The sequence below is a fragment of the Sinohyriopsis cumingii genome, chromosome 1 (assembly GCF_028554795.1).
Source record: "Sinohyriopsis cumingii isolate HCF-2022 chromosome 1, ASM2855479v2, whole genome shotgun sequence".
Taxonomy (NCBI): Eukaryota; Metazoa; Mollusca; class Bivalvia; order Unionida; family Unionidae; genus Sinohyriopsis; species Sinohyriopsis cumingii.
In genome coordinates this window covers 127,327,899-127,345,327 of record NC_142961.1, presented here as the reverse complement: position 1 = coordinate 127,345,327, position 17,429 = coordinate 127,327,899, and the positions used below count along the sequence as shown (strand labels likewise).

Genomic DNA, 17,429 nt, shown 5'->3' with positions numbered 1-17,429 from the left:
TTCCTTGACATTAGCTTGTTAGTAATCTCGAAGAGCTCTTTGCAGCTGGAACTTTCCATGATCTTAGTAGTGTAATGGGCTGATCTCGCTGCATGCACTATATTTGTGACATTCTTCTTAGCGACTTCATAGATTTGATTATGAATAGTGCGTCTGATGGAAAGCCAGAGCCTCTCAGCTTTACGGCGGTCTCTTTTAGCAGTGCGAAGCTCGTCCCTAACCATGGAGAACACTTTTTAACTGATACTCTGCACTTGGCAGCTGGGTCATGTTTGTCAAGTAATGAACGCTGTTATCGAGTTGTTCTGCGGTAGGAGGTAAGCAAGTTGTTAGGTTAGCTTGGATGTCGTGCAATAATTTGGTTCTATTTATCATACAGAGGTTTCTCATAGTAGCGGATACAGGTGGAGGGTTAGGGACTGATACGTCAAGATGGCATAAAATGCAGAGGTGATCTGATGCAAGGTCATGGGATACCTGGGAGGACCGTATACTGTTATCATCAGGTCTATGAAGAATCCGATCTAAAATGTGACCATGTTTATGGTTGGGTTGGGTACTTGACTGCTTGAGGTCGAAAACATTAATGGAATCTAGGAATTTTGATATATTTGAGTTTCCTGGACAGTCAAAGTGAAAGTTGAAGTCTACAAGAACAATTATGTTGCCACCTATCGAATTTCCATAGTCCAGGAAATTAGGAAACTGCTTCAAAAAGAAAGTTTCAGCTAGCTTGTTTTTTCTACTAGGAGGAGGGAGGTATAGGCAAAAACAATGTACTGACCTTTGCTCTAGTGTGAGTGTGGTTTGGACTAGTTCAAACGATGTATGGTCGAACCTGAATGTTGTGGTGTAGTTCAGCGTTTTATCATGGAGTTCTTTGTGATGACAGCAATTCCACCTCCGCGAGAATTACGGGGGAACGACTTGATGGAGTAACCAGTGGGTGTTAGATCCGTACACTTGGGCTCATCTCCTGATGTTTTTAGCCATGTTTCTGTCAAGAATAATATATCAACATTTTCGTCGTTGATAAAATTAACTATTTCTGTGCGTTTTTACGGTCGTCCTACTGACTGGGCATTGAATAATGCAATGCGCAGAGGTATTTCTTGGATAGTTGACATAAAGGTTGACGAATTAATTGGGATTTTGAATTAGGTTATCTAAATTAACGGTCGATATTTTTTAACTGTGGTTCTGTCGAAAAAAGGGAGATAACTGGAATTCTTCCTGTTCTACGCCGGCCAGCTTTGAAACAACGTTTCTTTTTTCGCTTCTGTTTACATTTAGGTAATGATGAATGTAGTCCCAGTTCGTTTAGTCTAGAGCACAATGTAGTGTGGAGAGCCAAGGAGTGAACATTTAAAGCAATTAATGAGGGTCCATCGTAGCATAAACGGGTTGACAGTCGAGTATCACGTGATGGCGATTTGTTCAAAAACAGTGGAGCAAGACAGCTGAGAAAAAGTCTAATAATTCTCGTTTCCAAAACAAGGAGATGAAGAAACACATACGAATTTAACAGCCAATACATAATGAAGACAATAACATAGAATGAAAACAGGCAACAAGCACAAATATCGTGAAAACGGCACTAAAAAACGAAACAGCTGCTTCAAGCCAGTTACGCGATAGCGGCCATCTTGTTTCATTATCAGCTTCATGTATATGTCATTCTTAAAGAAATCCGTGATATCCTCCAGTTCATTGTTCAGTACCACCTCAGACTTAGTAAATGTGCGACTTTGCGTGCCGAGAGCAATGTCATTTGCGTGCATGAACGTACGCGACTATGTTACAGGTAAATCATTGATATATATATTGAACAAACATGGTCAAAGAATATACCCTTGTAGTAGTACGTTAGTCGGATGCTTCCACGATCTGAAGCTATCTCTCTCTCTCTCCCTCTCTCTCTCTCTCTCTCTCTCTCTCTCTCTGTCTCACTCTGATGTGCACTCTAAAGTGCCTTTCTCAAAGGAACAGTTCGATATTTTCAACTATCCAGAGTGTCAATACTCATGTAATTTTCACCAACAGCCCTACATGGCACACCATGTCGTATGCCACTGTTAGCTCAGCTTCAGCTTCAGTTATAACGTTTTTCATAATACCGATTTAACAAACGTAGTCAGGAAAAGGACCTGATCGCAAATGCTATGACCATGCATAACAACTGCCTGTTCAACAGTTATGATATTCTTCAAGTCAGGACCAATTGTTTGGGGAATCAGGCTATCTACTGCCTTAAACAGACTGAAAGCAAGGGGATCGACCGATAACCCGCCGCATTATGGGGATCTATGCAGGCATTGGGATCGTAATAATCGTTTCCTGGCGACATAAAGTCGGCATGCAATTTTCCCTAACAACCCGGGTGTAAAATGCGGCGAGCCATTCCTTTGCTTTCGGGCCAAGATGCTTCAAGGACTCAGTCAGGATGTTGACCTTTCCTCCTGTTTTTCCTGATGTGGTGCTGCCTTTCACCGTTTCAAGTTCTGTTGTTGTAAATGCCTATGGAATATTGTGATCTAGTCAATCTGACTTGCAACATCATTATTGTTGCCACTCAACTCGCACTTGAAGTCGGTGCTGTTTCTCCATTTGTGATTTTGCCACTTGTAATAAGTAACTAGCTACATCACTTGGTTTGACGACAAGGTGAGCTTCTACTGGTGGTTGCTGAACAGTGCCAAATCTTTGAATCAAGATCGAGTTTTTCCGGCTGAGCGCCCAACGTTGACTGATCCTATATATTCCTCCCATTGAGTGCATACGTCAATATCTGGGGATTCCATCAGGTGATCTGCAATGTCTGAGTCTCCAGATCCTTCATAGCCCTTGAGAAGAGCTTCATATTGTTCATCCAAACGGGGTGTATAGAGTGGAAGATGACCGAGAGGGACAGATTGAGTTGGTGACTTTAATACGGCTCTTGGAAGCGGTGGTAGTATTCCTTGATTGGGATGCAGTGACTATGCTACGCTCCAGTATGTCAGTGTACTTCGTCCAATGTGCTTTGCGGAAGTTCCAATGACGCTGTGAAGAACTGTGTAAAGCCGACAGCTGAAGGCCAATATCGATATGAATTGGTCTGTGCTGACTGTGTGAGAAGTTGCTTAGAACAGTATGGCTTACTGGTTGAGGATTGTCACCGATGGAGCAACACAGGTCCCGTGAGTAGTCTTTTTGCCATCTTGCAGAAACAAAGGTCCCACGTTGCTTAGAGTCGTGGGTCAGAAGGAGGTCATTGCTCATTGCCCACTCTACCAAGTGTTTCCCGCCTTCGTCGGTGTATTTGTAGCCCCAGTCAGGAGGATCACTTTTGAAGTCACCAATATGGACGGCAGGGTGTTCGAGAGTCGAAAACATATAGCTATCCCAATGGGCGCTTGCCGGTTTGTAGAAATTAGGAATCTTTTGCCTTCCAACCTTGGCCACATCGCGGAGGAAACTGATTAGGCATCAATAATGTTGCAGTGTGTATACGTAGGATGGCCAGTTCTGGAGTCTGGTGCTGATAAATTAAGGTCAAATACTCCAATAGTGTATCGTCTTACTACCTGGTATGCTACGTGAGTCTCATACAGACAGATTATATCAACATTATGACGGTTGGCTGTAGTGCTGAAGATGGTTCGTTCGGCTGCTGAGATACCCAAGACGATAAGTTGTAAAATTCGTAGGACCGATCCAATACAACGAAAGTCAGCTGCATTGCCTCATACGGGGATGCTCTTGGTAATGGGACTTAACCGAGATTCATTACTGAATTGGGTTTGCAAGTTGGGTCCTTTGCTTATTCAGCCTCGGGTTGAGCCTTGGCTGCGTAATGAAAGGGAGCGCAACGCAAACACGGATACACGCTCCCAAATGAATGATAACGATTATCCTAGAAACACAATAAAAAAGATTCAAGGCGTATTCGACTCAATGGTTAAGGGGTTAAGAACGCGGCGTTGGAAACCTTCTCGGCTCTCACCAACTGGGAGCTCGACATTAAAATGAGCAAGTGTCGATTTATATAAATAATGAAGGTATACAGTAACGTTTCTGTTCAGGATTAGGTGGCTGATCGTATTCTACCACAACACACTGGTCGTCATAAGAAGCCTAAAATGTGCTGCAAAATGACGTTACAAACAAAGTAGACAAGACAGCCATGATGATATTGGGTCGCTCTCCCTATTCTTAACAGAACAACAAACAACATTACAATACATGTGGTCTCTTTAACGCTATATTAAAATGATGTTCTGGAATTTGACCTAGAGGAATAGTCTTTGAAACAATGTAACGCATTCTTAAAAGAAAGGAATAACTCATTTAGACATTCTGAGTACGTTTCGTGAAAATACGAAGGTTAATAAAGCTTCTGTTCTACTGAACTATACATATATATCTATTTGCTTTCTCTGACTGTGCTAACAAGGATTTCTTTCAATTTCATCTAGTGAGATATTTTTCATCTATTTGCAATATTCGATTGTCCTATCAAGGGTTTCTTTCAATTTGACCTAGTCACCTAGGTTTTCATTCCACATTAGCCTTTTTTTTTTAAATATAACGAGATGCATTCATGAGATATTTACTTTCTTTAACATCTTCAGAGAACAGAAACAGCAGCTCTAAGCATGATATGTTAGATGATATTTTAGTTCAGTGTAATCAGTGCCTCGTGTTTGGTCGGAGTCGTGTCCAAAACACGATAATAGATCTAGAAATGAAGAAGCAGATAGGGCATCTAAGGAGGGTCTGGACTGAGATTCTTCTTCAATCAACAAACTTTAATTCTGTTCAGTGGAACAATGGGAGCGACCTTGAGAAATTGAAAATGACTTCTGAACAAATTAGTGGAGACTGCCAGGCAAGAAGAAGCAGATGATAATGAGTATAAAAACGTAAGAATTGTCGTGATTATAAGGGCTTTAAGTTTGATATATTCTCCATTCTCACAACTGCGTATTCGAATGTCAATGGGAACTCGTCCTGTAAGTACAAAAGTGTCAATTTTTATCCGGGAAAAAGTGGAAGATTTTCCTCCACCACAAACTACATTGACCGTGTGCAAATGTGTGTGTGTGTGTGTGTGTGTGTGTGTGTGTGTGTGTGTGTGTGTGTGTGTTTGTGTGTGTATGAGAGAGAGAGAGAGAGTGTGTGAGAGTATTCATGCGATATGGATTTTTAACGTAACTTTAACAATGACTCAGTCATATAGTTACGATGTCTGCAGTAGCTATATGACTTTGAAAGTTTAAAATGATGTCTAACACTGGGACATCATGCCGCAAACAGGTACTACGATATCCCACCCATTCATATTATCTTTTAATCACGCCTACCAGACCAAGCACTAATCTCTTAATGCCAGCCGCCAATCGAGGCAGCTGTTAATACCATTTGTATAGGTCCGGAGGATGACTCCGACGAGGTTTGAACCATCGACCTCCTGCATCCGGGATGGACACCCTAACCACTTGGCTACCGGAGCGGTTACATATAAATCGACCGATACATACACACATACATACACACACACAGAGAGACATATATATATATATATATATATATATATATATATATATATATATATATATATATATATATATATAACCATATAAGCTTTGTAGTGGAACCGTAGGGCATTTATCCTGACCTTGTGTTAAACAAAATATTTAAAATGCTTTACATTTCATGTGTCATGTTAGAATAAAAAGAATTTAGAGATGAGAAGCTACTTCAGACAAAAATAAACAATGTTACACATATAGCCATTTCTACATCAATTATGCAAAACATACTGAACGGAGTCGATCTGCTACATAAATATATATGTTCACCTGATAATAAATTTACCGCCTCGGAAAGTTAAACCTATAGGATGAGGTCAATATTTCATTCCTTAGGAGTCCAGTTCTTTATATACATTAATCGCTGAGGGTAATTTTTTCATATAAAATAGTAACCCTGTGGTCATTATTATATTTCGGTTAACTGATGTTACTACACCGTCAATAAATTCCCCGAGCTTTTACGGTGATACTTATGTCTTGTATATCCATCACTGACAAGAAAACTGACTGCGAGCGATTTTAGAGAAATATTTTTACAGATATATCCAATATAGTAATGAAATAAGAATTGTTATCATCGGATCCACACTCACGCCATAATAATACAAAAAAATTATTTATATTAATATGCATGTCTATTTATAGTTTTTATATATCTCATTATGTGCTATGGATAATTGTAATTTGAACTTGATCTGATCGGAATCACTGCCTTTTTAATCATGTAAACACCTGATAAGTAGTTAAAAATATCGATAAGTAGTTAAAAATATCGAAAGGAGAATGGGAACTATTAGGATTGTTATCTTAGCCTGAGACAATGGCATTGCATTTAGAAATAGTCTTTATCATAATTTTAGTAATAGACTTTGTAATTATACTTGATTGCTTATTGAGTAAACATTTGAAAATATTCTTGGGACATGATATCAAGTAGAGGGTTATATAATCTTTGGATTTTTAGTTTTTTTTTATCAAGAATCATTATTGCTTCTAGTATATATATATATATATATATATATATATATATATATATATATATATATATATATATATATATATATATATATATATATATATATGTATGAAAATTGTTTATTAACTTGAAATACAAACTGCCCATCAAACATGACATGTTCTGATATAGAGACGTGAATTTATGGTGAAATATAAAAGAACATATGCTTGGATTGTGTTGTGGTCATCCAACAACAGAATATTAATACATCACCACGTCACAGACCACCATAGGTACATCACTGTATTTTGGATTATCACTGACATTTATTCAGAACTGTTATCATTAGGATATGTTAGGAATTTTAGAATAACTTGTAATTTAATTTGCATTACCATTAGCTCTTTTTCACATTTGTACTTTGTATTCTATGGCGATGTATTAGTTGTTGAATTTTCCAATACTTGTTGCCTCTCGCTCATATTTATTTATTATTGTAAGACTATAGAATCATAATATATTGAATGGCGGCATTTTCAGATATATATATATATATATATATATATATATATATATATATATATATATATATATATATATATATATATATATATATATATATATATATATATATATGCGTAAATGAAGAAATAGATGCGGCATACTAATGTGGTACATAACAATAGAACAAATAATGAATGAACACAATACACGATACAGCAAAGTGATATGTCGCTGTAAACTTGCTATGAAAATGTTAAACCCAACATAAAGGGTACCTAGTCAAAACAATGAACCTAATGTTGGTGATGTGGCATCCTCCTTACTTGAATAAATAAATAAATAAATAAATAACCTAAAAGAAAATATATAAAATGAAATACCATATTCGAGTTTTGTTAAGATACGGCTGAAACAGCGATATTGTTAAATATTTTAAAATATAATTTAATTCTTAATGTAGATGATGTTAAGTTTCCAAGCGCGAAACAAGTCTTACAGCTGCTCATGACCAGAACAAAACACATACATTTCCCACCGCAGTTCGTTAAAAGTATATCCCTTAATACTCACTACTCATCATCAGCGAAAATACCATTAGCTACAAATAAATTAAAACTTTAAACCAATGTATTTAATATATTATTGAATGTAATATTTTTCTATATTTTTACTTTTTAAATATATTATATTATTGAACGTGGTTGCGATTATTCATCTAATGCTTCAAATCATTTATTAACTTTAAGTTTGGAAGTACCACATATATTCAAAAGGTTAGTAAAATAAAGATTACAAATTAGTCCATATGAGATTCGAACCTCGGTTTTCGTGTAGTTGATAGAAACCCTACTATTTAAGACACCGACTACGGTCTTAAAATACTTGAGTTCAACGGCTTACACTTTCTGTACAGTAATGGGTATAAAATTCCCTTTAGCAATTTCCTTCTTAAACTGAACTTTGGAATATCTGTTCCTCTAGTGTCTAAAATTGGTATGGAAAAGCTGAAGTACCCATCCGCATTTCCTGTGAGGAAGAAAGTGCATATTTTACAACAAAATACATTTGAACACGATCATATTTTAACATAAACCACGTAATAATGCAACAGGAAATAGTTGTAATTCTGCTTTGGTACAAAAACTAGTGAATTCTTAGATTTTATGTATAAGCTCAAACTTTCTCAACGATAATATTTATAGGATACGTTTATCAAGGTATGAAACACAAATGATAAAAGGAGAATAGTACACTGCTTAAAAGCAGTTTACTATTTTTATGTTATCTGCGCTACACAACATTTTGCAGTCATACGATACCTGTATCTTTAATCTATTGTTAGAAGGGCCGTGTCTTCCTTAGCACTGGGCCAAACGTTTATCTTTACCTTTAAATCTACTTAGGTTTTCTCTGCAACATATATTCAGGACAGTGATCATATCGCATTAATCCTTACACATGCTTAACTATTACAGTGTGTCTTCATTGATAGGAAGTATTATGTTATGTTGGATAACGATTGTATTAGATAAATTTGAAAAGGCAACCACACGCCGATTCTTGTCCGACAACGTTTCATTATTGCTTTTAGTTTTAAATATTTAATTAAACAGTATGACTCTAATCTTTGTACACTAAATTATGTTCAGTTATACGCTGCAAAGATCTCTCACAACCGAAATTTGCTACGATTTTATTCGAAGCAGGTAGTGAATGCAACTGGAACAATAGAACAAGGCATGCGATCAATTTGAATCTAGGTTACCATTTAAATAAGGCTGGTCAGATCGTATGCACTGCCTTTGGACAATGGAACAAAACACATGGATACTGTTCAGGTAATATCCATAACATGTGTTCAAATAGTAATCCGGAATAGCAATAAAATGTGTGTAAGCATTCATACATGCATGCATGCATGCATGTATGCATACACACACATACATACACACACACACATACATACATACATACATACATACATACATACATACATACATTCATGCATGCATGCATGCATGTATGCATGCATACATACATACATACAGACAGACAGACAGACAGACAGACAGACAAACATACATACATACATACAGACAGACAGACATACATACATACATACATACATACATACAAAAGGGGATGGATAACTTTGTACACCTTAAAACCAAAGATTGTAAAGTTTGGTTGTAGACAATAGGTGTGGAATTGAGTTTAATAAAAAGATACTTGATGGACCTTGCCGCCAATATTCATTTATCTCAGTGTATCTGAAACTCCAATTCCTGATGATATAAATATGTGTCATGATAACACTGTTAATACGGGTAATATTTCACTTCTTTATCTGTCAACGTATGCATATTTCAGCTCTTGTTTACATTGTATTAATAAGGTAAGCAACGAAACAAAACACGATTTCTCGAAAGTCTGTGAAACAGCGAAGTTGCCGGACCATACGTTTTATATCATATAGTATATAGTATAGTATATATTCATGTAGTCTAGTCTAGTCTAGTCTAGTCTAGGATATAGTATAGTATAGTATAGTATAGTATAGTATAGTATAGTATAGTATAGTATAGTATAGCATAGTATATAGTACAGTATATAATATAGTATACAGTATGGTATATATAATAGTATATGATATAGTATACAGTATAGTATACAGAATAGTATATGGTATAGTATATGCAATAGTATATGTTATAGTATATGGTATAGTATATGCTATAGTATATGGTATATTATATGGTATAATATAGCATTTGGTATAGTAAAGTATATGGTATAGTATAGTATAGTATAGCATTGTATAGTACAGCATAATATAGTAGAGTAAAGTATAATATAGTATAGTACAGTAGAGTATAGTATAATATAGTATAGTATAGTATAGTATGGTAAAGTATAGCATAGCATAGCATAGCATATTATTGTATAGTATAGTACAGTATAGTATAGTATAGTATAGTATAGTATAGTATAGTATATTTTAGTATAGTATAGTATAGTAAAGTATAGTATAGTATACTGTAGTATAGTGTAGTGTAGTCTAGTGTAGTCTAGTGTAGTCCAGTATAGTATAGTATAGTATACTATATTATTGTATATTATAGTATAGTATAGTTTTGTATAGTATAGTATAGTATAGTATGGTATAGTATATCATAGCATAGTATAGTATAGTATTGTATAGTATAGTATAGTATAGTATAGCATAGCATAGTATAGTATAGTATAGTATTGTATAGTATTATATAGTATAGTATAGTATAGTATAGTATAGTATAGTATAGTATATAGTATTGTATAGTATAGTATAGTAAAGTATAGTATAGTATAGTATAGCATAGTATAGCATAGTATAGTATAGTATAGTATAGTATAGTATAGTATTGTATAGTATAGTATAGTTTATTATAGTATATCATAGCATAGTATAATATAGTATTGTATAGTATTATATAGTATAGTAGAGTATAGTATAGTATAGTATAGTATATAGTATTGTATAGTATAGTATAGTAAAGTATAGTATAGTATAGTATAGTATAGTATAGTATTGTATAGTATAGTATAGTATAGTAAAGTATAGTATAGTATAGTATAGTATATTATAGTATAGTATAGTATAGTACAGTATAGTATAGTATAGTATAGCATAGTATAGTATAGTATTGTATGGTATAGCATAGCATAGAATAGCATAGCATATCATTGTATAGTATAGTATAGCATAGTTTATATTATATTATATTATATTATATTATATTATATTATATTATATTATATTATATTATATTATATTATATTATATTATATTATATTATAAACATCATTCTTTGTTTTATCATGACTTATTAAGATTCTTTCCAAGTCTCACAAACTACATTATATCGTTAATTAATGTTAATAGCAAACAACTAGCACCAAAATGTCCGAACAGCTGTAGCAAATATAACCTGAACTAACGTCGTTGGGTTTTCATAGTGATCCTGATAGAAAAATACATTTATTTTTTCAATGTAGAACGATCTGTGTTCATTTTGTCATGGAAATTTTATCAAGGATCTTCTTAATATTCATATTAAATCACTAATGTCCAGCCAACCAAATGCTCTTTAGTAAAATTAACGTCCAAGAATTGCAACAATTTTCTGCCTATAATAACAATTTTGTTTAATTTGCATCATTGAATGCATCCACTGCGTAATATTTTACATAACTGTTCCTACTTTTAAATAATCATGATTTTTTAAGTGATGAGGAATATGCTTTGATGACTTTATTTTTTATTTACTTGTAGCCAACCATTCATGTTAAAGATATTTAAACAGGATAACGATTAACATGTTGATTAATCTCAGAAATTGGTTATGAACGTTTACTTCTGTCAACGGTGATTGTAGTTATTGGAATGTTTCCATATACATTGTCTTATTTTCTTTAATTGTTACTCACTACAACAATACATTACAATATGTATTCCATTTCAAATCGATATGCATTGGTTTAGTAACATATACCCACACAATTTATTTACTCTAATATAATTTGTTCATTCAGATTCGAAACCTTTGACACATCTTTAAATGTTGTTTCCTCCTCGTTGTAATAATATCACTTACGTAAATTGCAGTCATTTATTCATTAAATCTTCACTGTAAACGTGTAATATACCTGGGTAAATGGACAAAAACAAAGAGAGATTGGTGATATATGTTGTGGATACCTACCGCACCAATACAACACTACCGTTGCTTCATCAATTCCCCTGCCGCCCCTTAGCCAGGGTTCAAAATACTATGAAACATATATGATACTTTAAAAAGCAAGTGATTAGGCTTTTATTCATTCTACAAAGTACACAAACTGCATACGTTAAAAAGTAAAATTGCTTCTCAAACAGTTAATTGTAAATCTTTGTTTCCACAAACCCTTACTTAGTATCTAAAGATAAAGCAGCAATCCTAACATGTATATACATTATCTACAACGTGGTACACAGTATCTACAATGTATATATCGATGAAGCAGAGACGCTAGCATGTATATACAGTATGTACAACGTGGTATCGTGATTGTTGTATTTCTGACAATTAAGAGGTAATTTGGGATACTAATTTGTACAAATATCATATCACTTCCGAGCTAAAACATGTTGATTCATTAATAAACCTATCATATGTTTACGAAAAGGTTTTTACCAGGAAGACGTCATAAACGAGTCTTTAAATTTGTTGCAATAATTTAAGTTAAATTTACTTTACATCAACATTTCAAAATATATTTTTTGAAAATAATTTGAACAATAATGGCATACATTTTATCAATATTAGTATTATTATAAATGGTGGAGATTTAGCAAGTACCACATTTACTTCTACCAACCAATTCAAGAACTGCAATTTTTTCGCATTATCTAACGCTGAATGCATCTTTTGAAATTATTAAAACATGCTAGGCTCCTTCTTTTGTTCATTTAGCAGTGTGAGTCAATATAGCTACTCCCGTCTTTTTCAATATCAAGAGTGCCCAAATTTTAACTTTGCGTATAAATGTGTTTATAGTTTCATATTGCACAAGACATTATCACGATATAGTGATGAATAATTTAATAAGTTTAGGAACAGAGTTTCTGCAAACATGAAAGGGTTAATGCATACGTACAAACATAATACGACCATTGATATGATATTACATTGTCACTAAGAGCTTCTAATGGATGTCAATGTATGTACAAACCTCAAATAAACTATTCCAGCAACACTGGGAAATGAGGAGCCTGAATCTAATGTTGCCGGTGTAGCAGGAGGCTTGGCCGCTGCTATATGCATCGTAATACTTGGAATAATTGTCTGCTTGATCTTGTACAAAAGGTATGGAATGAGTGATTGTGATTTTAGATTCTTAACTTACCTTTAACCATCTAAGTCATATCCCTACAATGGCTACAGTGTGACAGTTTATAGTGATGTCTGTTACTAGGGCATCATGCCGCAGACATGTGGCATCATGTCCGACCCAATCACATTATCCTGACACCAGGCAGACCTGTACTAACACTAACCTCTTAATACCGAGAATCAAACACGGCAGCTGATATAATACGTTTTATGAATCTTCGTATGACTCGTTCGAGGTTCGAAAACTCGACCTCCAACATCCAACGCGGTCAGAAAGAAAAGATAATTAGCTGATATTATATATGATCAAAGTAAACTTTCGAAGACAAAATAAACAATGATTACAAAAGCTAGTTGGTTGCACTTGTTTACATTATGATACGAGGGTTCCAAACAACAATCGTATGAGAGAAGAGAAAACAAATTACAAAACGGCGGGAAAAGGTATCCACCTATATATACGACATCGGCTGCCTAAGATCAAAATATCATGCAGAAAATGAACGTGCTCATGGTAAACATTAAACTGAAATTAGTTTAAATCGAGACAAATGTTTGAATCCTTCGACAACTGAATACAAACTTCTGACGAACTTGAAATTAGGCAGTGTCCCAGTTAAACTAGTTGATGTCTCGCTGGCTTATGTCTACAGAAAAGTATATCCATGTTTAAAAAACCAACAAGAAAACAAAAATAATATATTTGATAATGGATAAAGTAGTACATATATGCTGCTGTATGATTAGTTTGAGATATGGTGAAAGATAACGTTCACGGAAGAACCTTCATCAAAAAGGGGCTTCCTTTGTAATAATAGTACTAAAATTGTTTAGAAACAAATCACGAAGTTCTTGTTAAGAATAAATAATAATTATACTATTACTACTTCTATCATTATTATTATTAGTAGTAGTAGTAGAATTAGTATTATTAGTATTATTATAAGATGATAATACAATGATTGAATAAGGTAAAAACGTGTTCCGGCATGTTAACATAAATAATGTTATTATATTGAGACTGTGAACATACATGTTTGTGGAAATTAAGTGATATAACGGGTTGGCTAGATTTAGCTCTTAATGCAAAATTCTCCGTGTTCGTATATTTGGTGAATTAAATGCTTGTTTTCTTGGGCCGTCATTATATATCTCGATTGGCAGTATCTCAAAGGATATGGCAGAATTTCCCTCGTTTTGAATGCTAAGTATTGAGCAGAATGCTAAATGATAACTACGCGCGCAATGAGCTCGAACTCCCCGTTTCTCTCGTTTCCGTTGCATTCTGAAGCGTGTGTGCTTTATTCGACAAAGACATTTAAGAGTCGGAAAATGCTAAAAGACACAATAATACAAATTATGTATTATACAATTATTAATATCATATTAGACTGATGCAAATATTACTCAATCCGAAGAAAGACATAGTCAACAGAGTGAGAAAAAAATACGTTTTCTTTATTTGACTGACATATCAAACGACATAAAGTCTCGGTATTCTTTATTTGACTTTCAAACTAATATATTTTACCCCTTTTTGTAGGATTATGACATATTGATATGACGTATACAATATAATCCAAATATTAATACATTGCATAAACGTTCAGCTAAATTTTGGCGGCGGGGTAGGGGTAATGGTCCCATTGGTATATATATTTATGTAACTGAAATACGATGAACTAAATAAGAAACGAAAGAGAACAATTGTTGGAACAAAGATACTTTTTTCGTTTTTAACTTGGATAATATTGAGAGCCAAATCTCTTATTTTAAATGAGTGTAACAATAAACGAAATGAGTGGCAGACAGACACATAAGGAGGGACGAACAAAGAGGGATGGACAATGGAAAAATATAGAAAGATTTCTGCGTCAAGTATAAGCGATATGCGATGTATATACTAGAAGCATTATTTACACAGACTAGAAAATTTGAATTTAGCCGCATGTGCTTTAAATTTTTGAATGAGCCTGCTTATTATATAGGTAAATTTCTGACAGTCGCAAACACATGCCCTTGCAAGACGAACTGTATACTATCATTATCACAACAGTATGAGACGTTATACAATAATTGTATAGCACTTTGCAATTTTTAATGAGTTTGATTTAAGAATTATTAACAACGGAAAGTAATATTTTTCAAGGTTTAATAAGAAACTTATGTCTTAAAAGCCGTCAGGCAAGAACAAGTCAGCCATGTGTTTGTTCAAAGCAGCTACACAATTACAATATTCTTAACCGGGAGTGAGGCACAGTGCATCGGAACATGTACTCTGTTCATGCAGGCGATCTATAACTGGTACGAAATATATCTTTTGAAAAAATGATTTATCAATAGCAGATTATTTGTCTTCCTCTAAAATAGTAAATAACAAATTCAGCATGCAAATATCCAAATGTTATATGTATCACTTTTTAAAATGCACTGTACTTATTGTTTATAAGAAGGACAAGAGGACCGGAAGATACGATTGTTGACGCTACATCAAGCGAAATACCTAGTTCTTTAAAAAGGAGAGAACCAAAACACGAAGACATTATAGAGAAATTGATTTATGGTAAGTCGAAATTTACATTATGTAAAGAGTGCCGCCACTAAACCATATAGTCTTTCCAGTTTCTATGCAGTAATTTTGCATTGAAAGGTACAATAAAACTGCTTCAGTGGATCTAATGTACGATCTAGCTATATATGCTAATGGCTTTTGTACAAGAATTGAACGTTCAATCTATTCTAAATTGTGATGGAAATATGTTGTTCCGTTTTGCGTGAAATACGACTATTACAGTCGAGTGTTTTTGCATCACAAGTTATTTCGTTTGGTATCCAGAAAACGCTATAAACATAACAAGACAATGGAGGATAATAAACGGCGACATGGTGGATGTTCGATATTTCTCTGTTTAATTATCAAAACAGTAATAAACTATAATTTTACTTTCATTGCCAATATCATTTAACCTTTCGTCTCAAGCAATATATACAATATTTACATTAACGAATCATTAATGATCATTTCATTTCCGACTCTAAGAAGTTAGTTATCCTAGATGTTTCTCATATTGGAAAAGTTCAATTTTCTTAGGTTAAATTATTTTATAATTTTGTGATTATTTAAATTGTTTTTATCTTACAGCTCAACCAAAGAAAATGAACTACCCAGAACAAATTCCAGAATGTGACGACTCAAAAAATGCATACATAAATTGTAATGATAGCTCAAAGGAATACTATTCATTTGCGCCGCAAAAACTGACAGATAAACACTCAATCCGCGTAGAAGATTTGCCTTCTTTGTTTTTGAGCCGAAAGATGGAACCAAATTTGTATGAAGAAGAATACAACGTGAGTATAACCAGTTCAGCTGCATATAAATATTTAGTATGTCGACGCCGCTATCCCGCTTATTCATCGATATCAATTGATGTAGAAATAATAGCAATTAAGCTATTTTAGTCTTGTATTACATCCCAGTTAGTCTTAATGACCTGCTGTGTGTATGATGAAATGAAGTTCATGCAAACGGTGGGTATACAGTACATAATCATGTCTTTCTATTTTTACATTAATTACCTAGCCAATACATATTTCGATATTAGAACATATAACGTACTCGTATATACGTTGCGATCTTTAAAGTATGCCTATTGTTCTCCAAACAAGATAACATACATATACAACTGATATTAGGTAAAAGTTGTACATTTAAGATGGTTGCTGCTATGCAACTTAGAGAGTCTTTTTTATTTTAAATTATATGTTCTGATTAAATTGCTATAATTTTTGACAAGGTGTACCTTGTTATATATTTACTTTCAGAATCTGCCCGATGGATTGACAAAATTACATAACACGGCTCTTCTACCAGAAAATAGATCAAAAAATCGTTACAAAAACATATACCCATGTACGTATTGTATAGTACGATATGATGCATCATATAAATGATGCAATATATACAAATGGAAAAAATAACAGACGCCTACTTACATTCATTATATATATATATATATATATATATATATATATATATATATATATATATATATATATATATATATATATATTCATTCATAGTTTTATGTTTATCGATATATACTATTTCTAAATCAATTTTCCTGGCTCCGGCATGATCAATTCTACAAGAAACAAGCCCAAAGGCAAGGCTAAATATTTACTTCAGTTTTCTTAGTGTTCTGTTTTTAATTGAAGCAGGTCTTGAAAAACAAGAAATAAAGATTGCTATTCTAACTTAACAGCTACATTTTATCGCAATATTTGTACGTGTCCGGGTTTAACAGACATATAGATCCCTACCATTGTCTCAAACAGTACGTTTGCTGGCCAGTGAAAACTATACTCTTTTTAATGATACTCGCAAAGGAAAGAAATGTGAACACTGATTGTATCAATATAAATTACATATATCAAGTCACTTTAAAATCGCCGACACACATAACAACATTTGACAGG

General features: G+C 33.7%; 1 protein-coding gene across 7 annotated transcripts in view; it reads left to right on the top strand.

Annotated features, from left to right (window-relative positions):
* LOC149807837 (receptor-type tyrosine-protein phosphatase alpha-like) overlaps positions 1–17,429 on the top strand; it is a 156,587-nt gene that overhangs the window by 94,501 nt on the left and 44,657 nt on the right. For all 7 annotated transcript variants that reach the window (XM_089971307.1, XM_089971323.1, XM_089971326.1 and 4 more), the window contains 4 exons: positions 12,809–12,923; positions 15,401–15,513; positions 16,093–16,301; positions 16,776–16,863. In XM_089971307.1, coding sequence (XP_089827433.1) covers positions 12,809–12,923; positions 15,401–15,513; positions 16,093–16,301; positions 16,776–16,863 — 525 coding nt within the window. The remainder of the gene's footprint in view (positions 1–12,808; positions 12,924–15,400; positions 15,514–16,092; positions 16,302–16,775; positions 16,864–17,429) is intronic.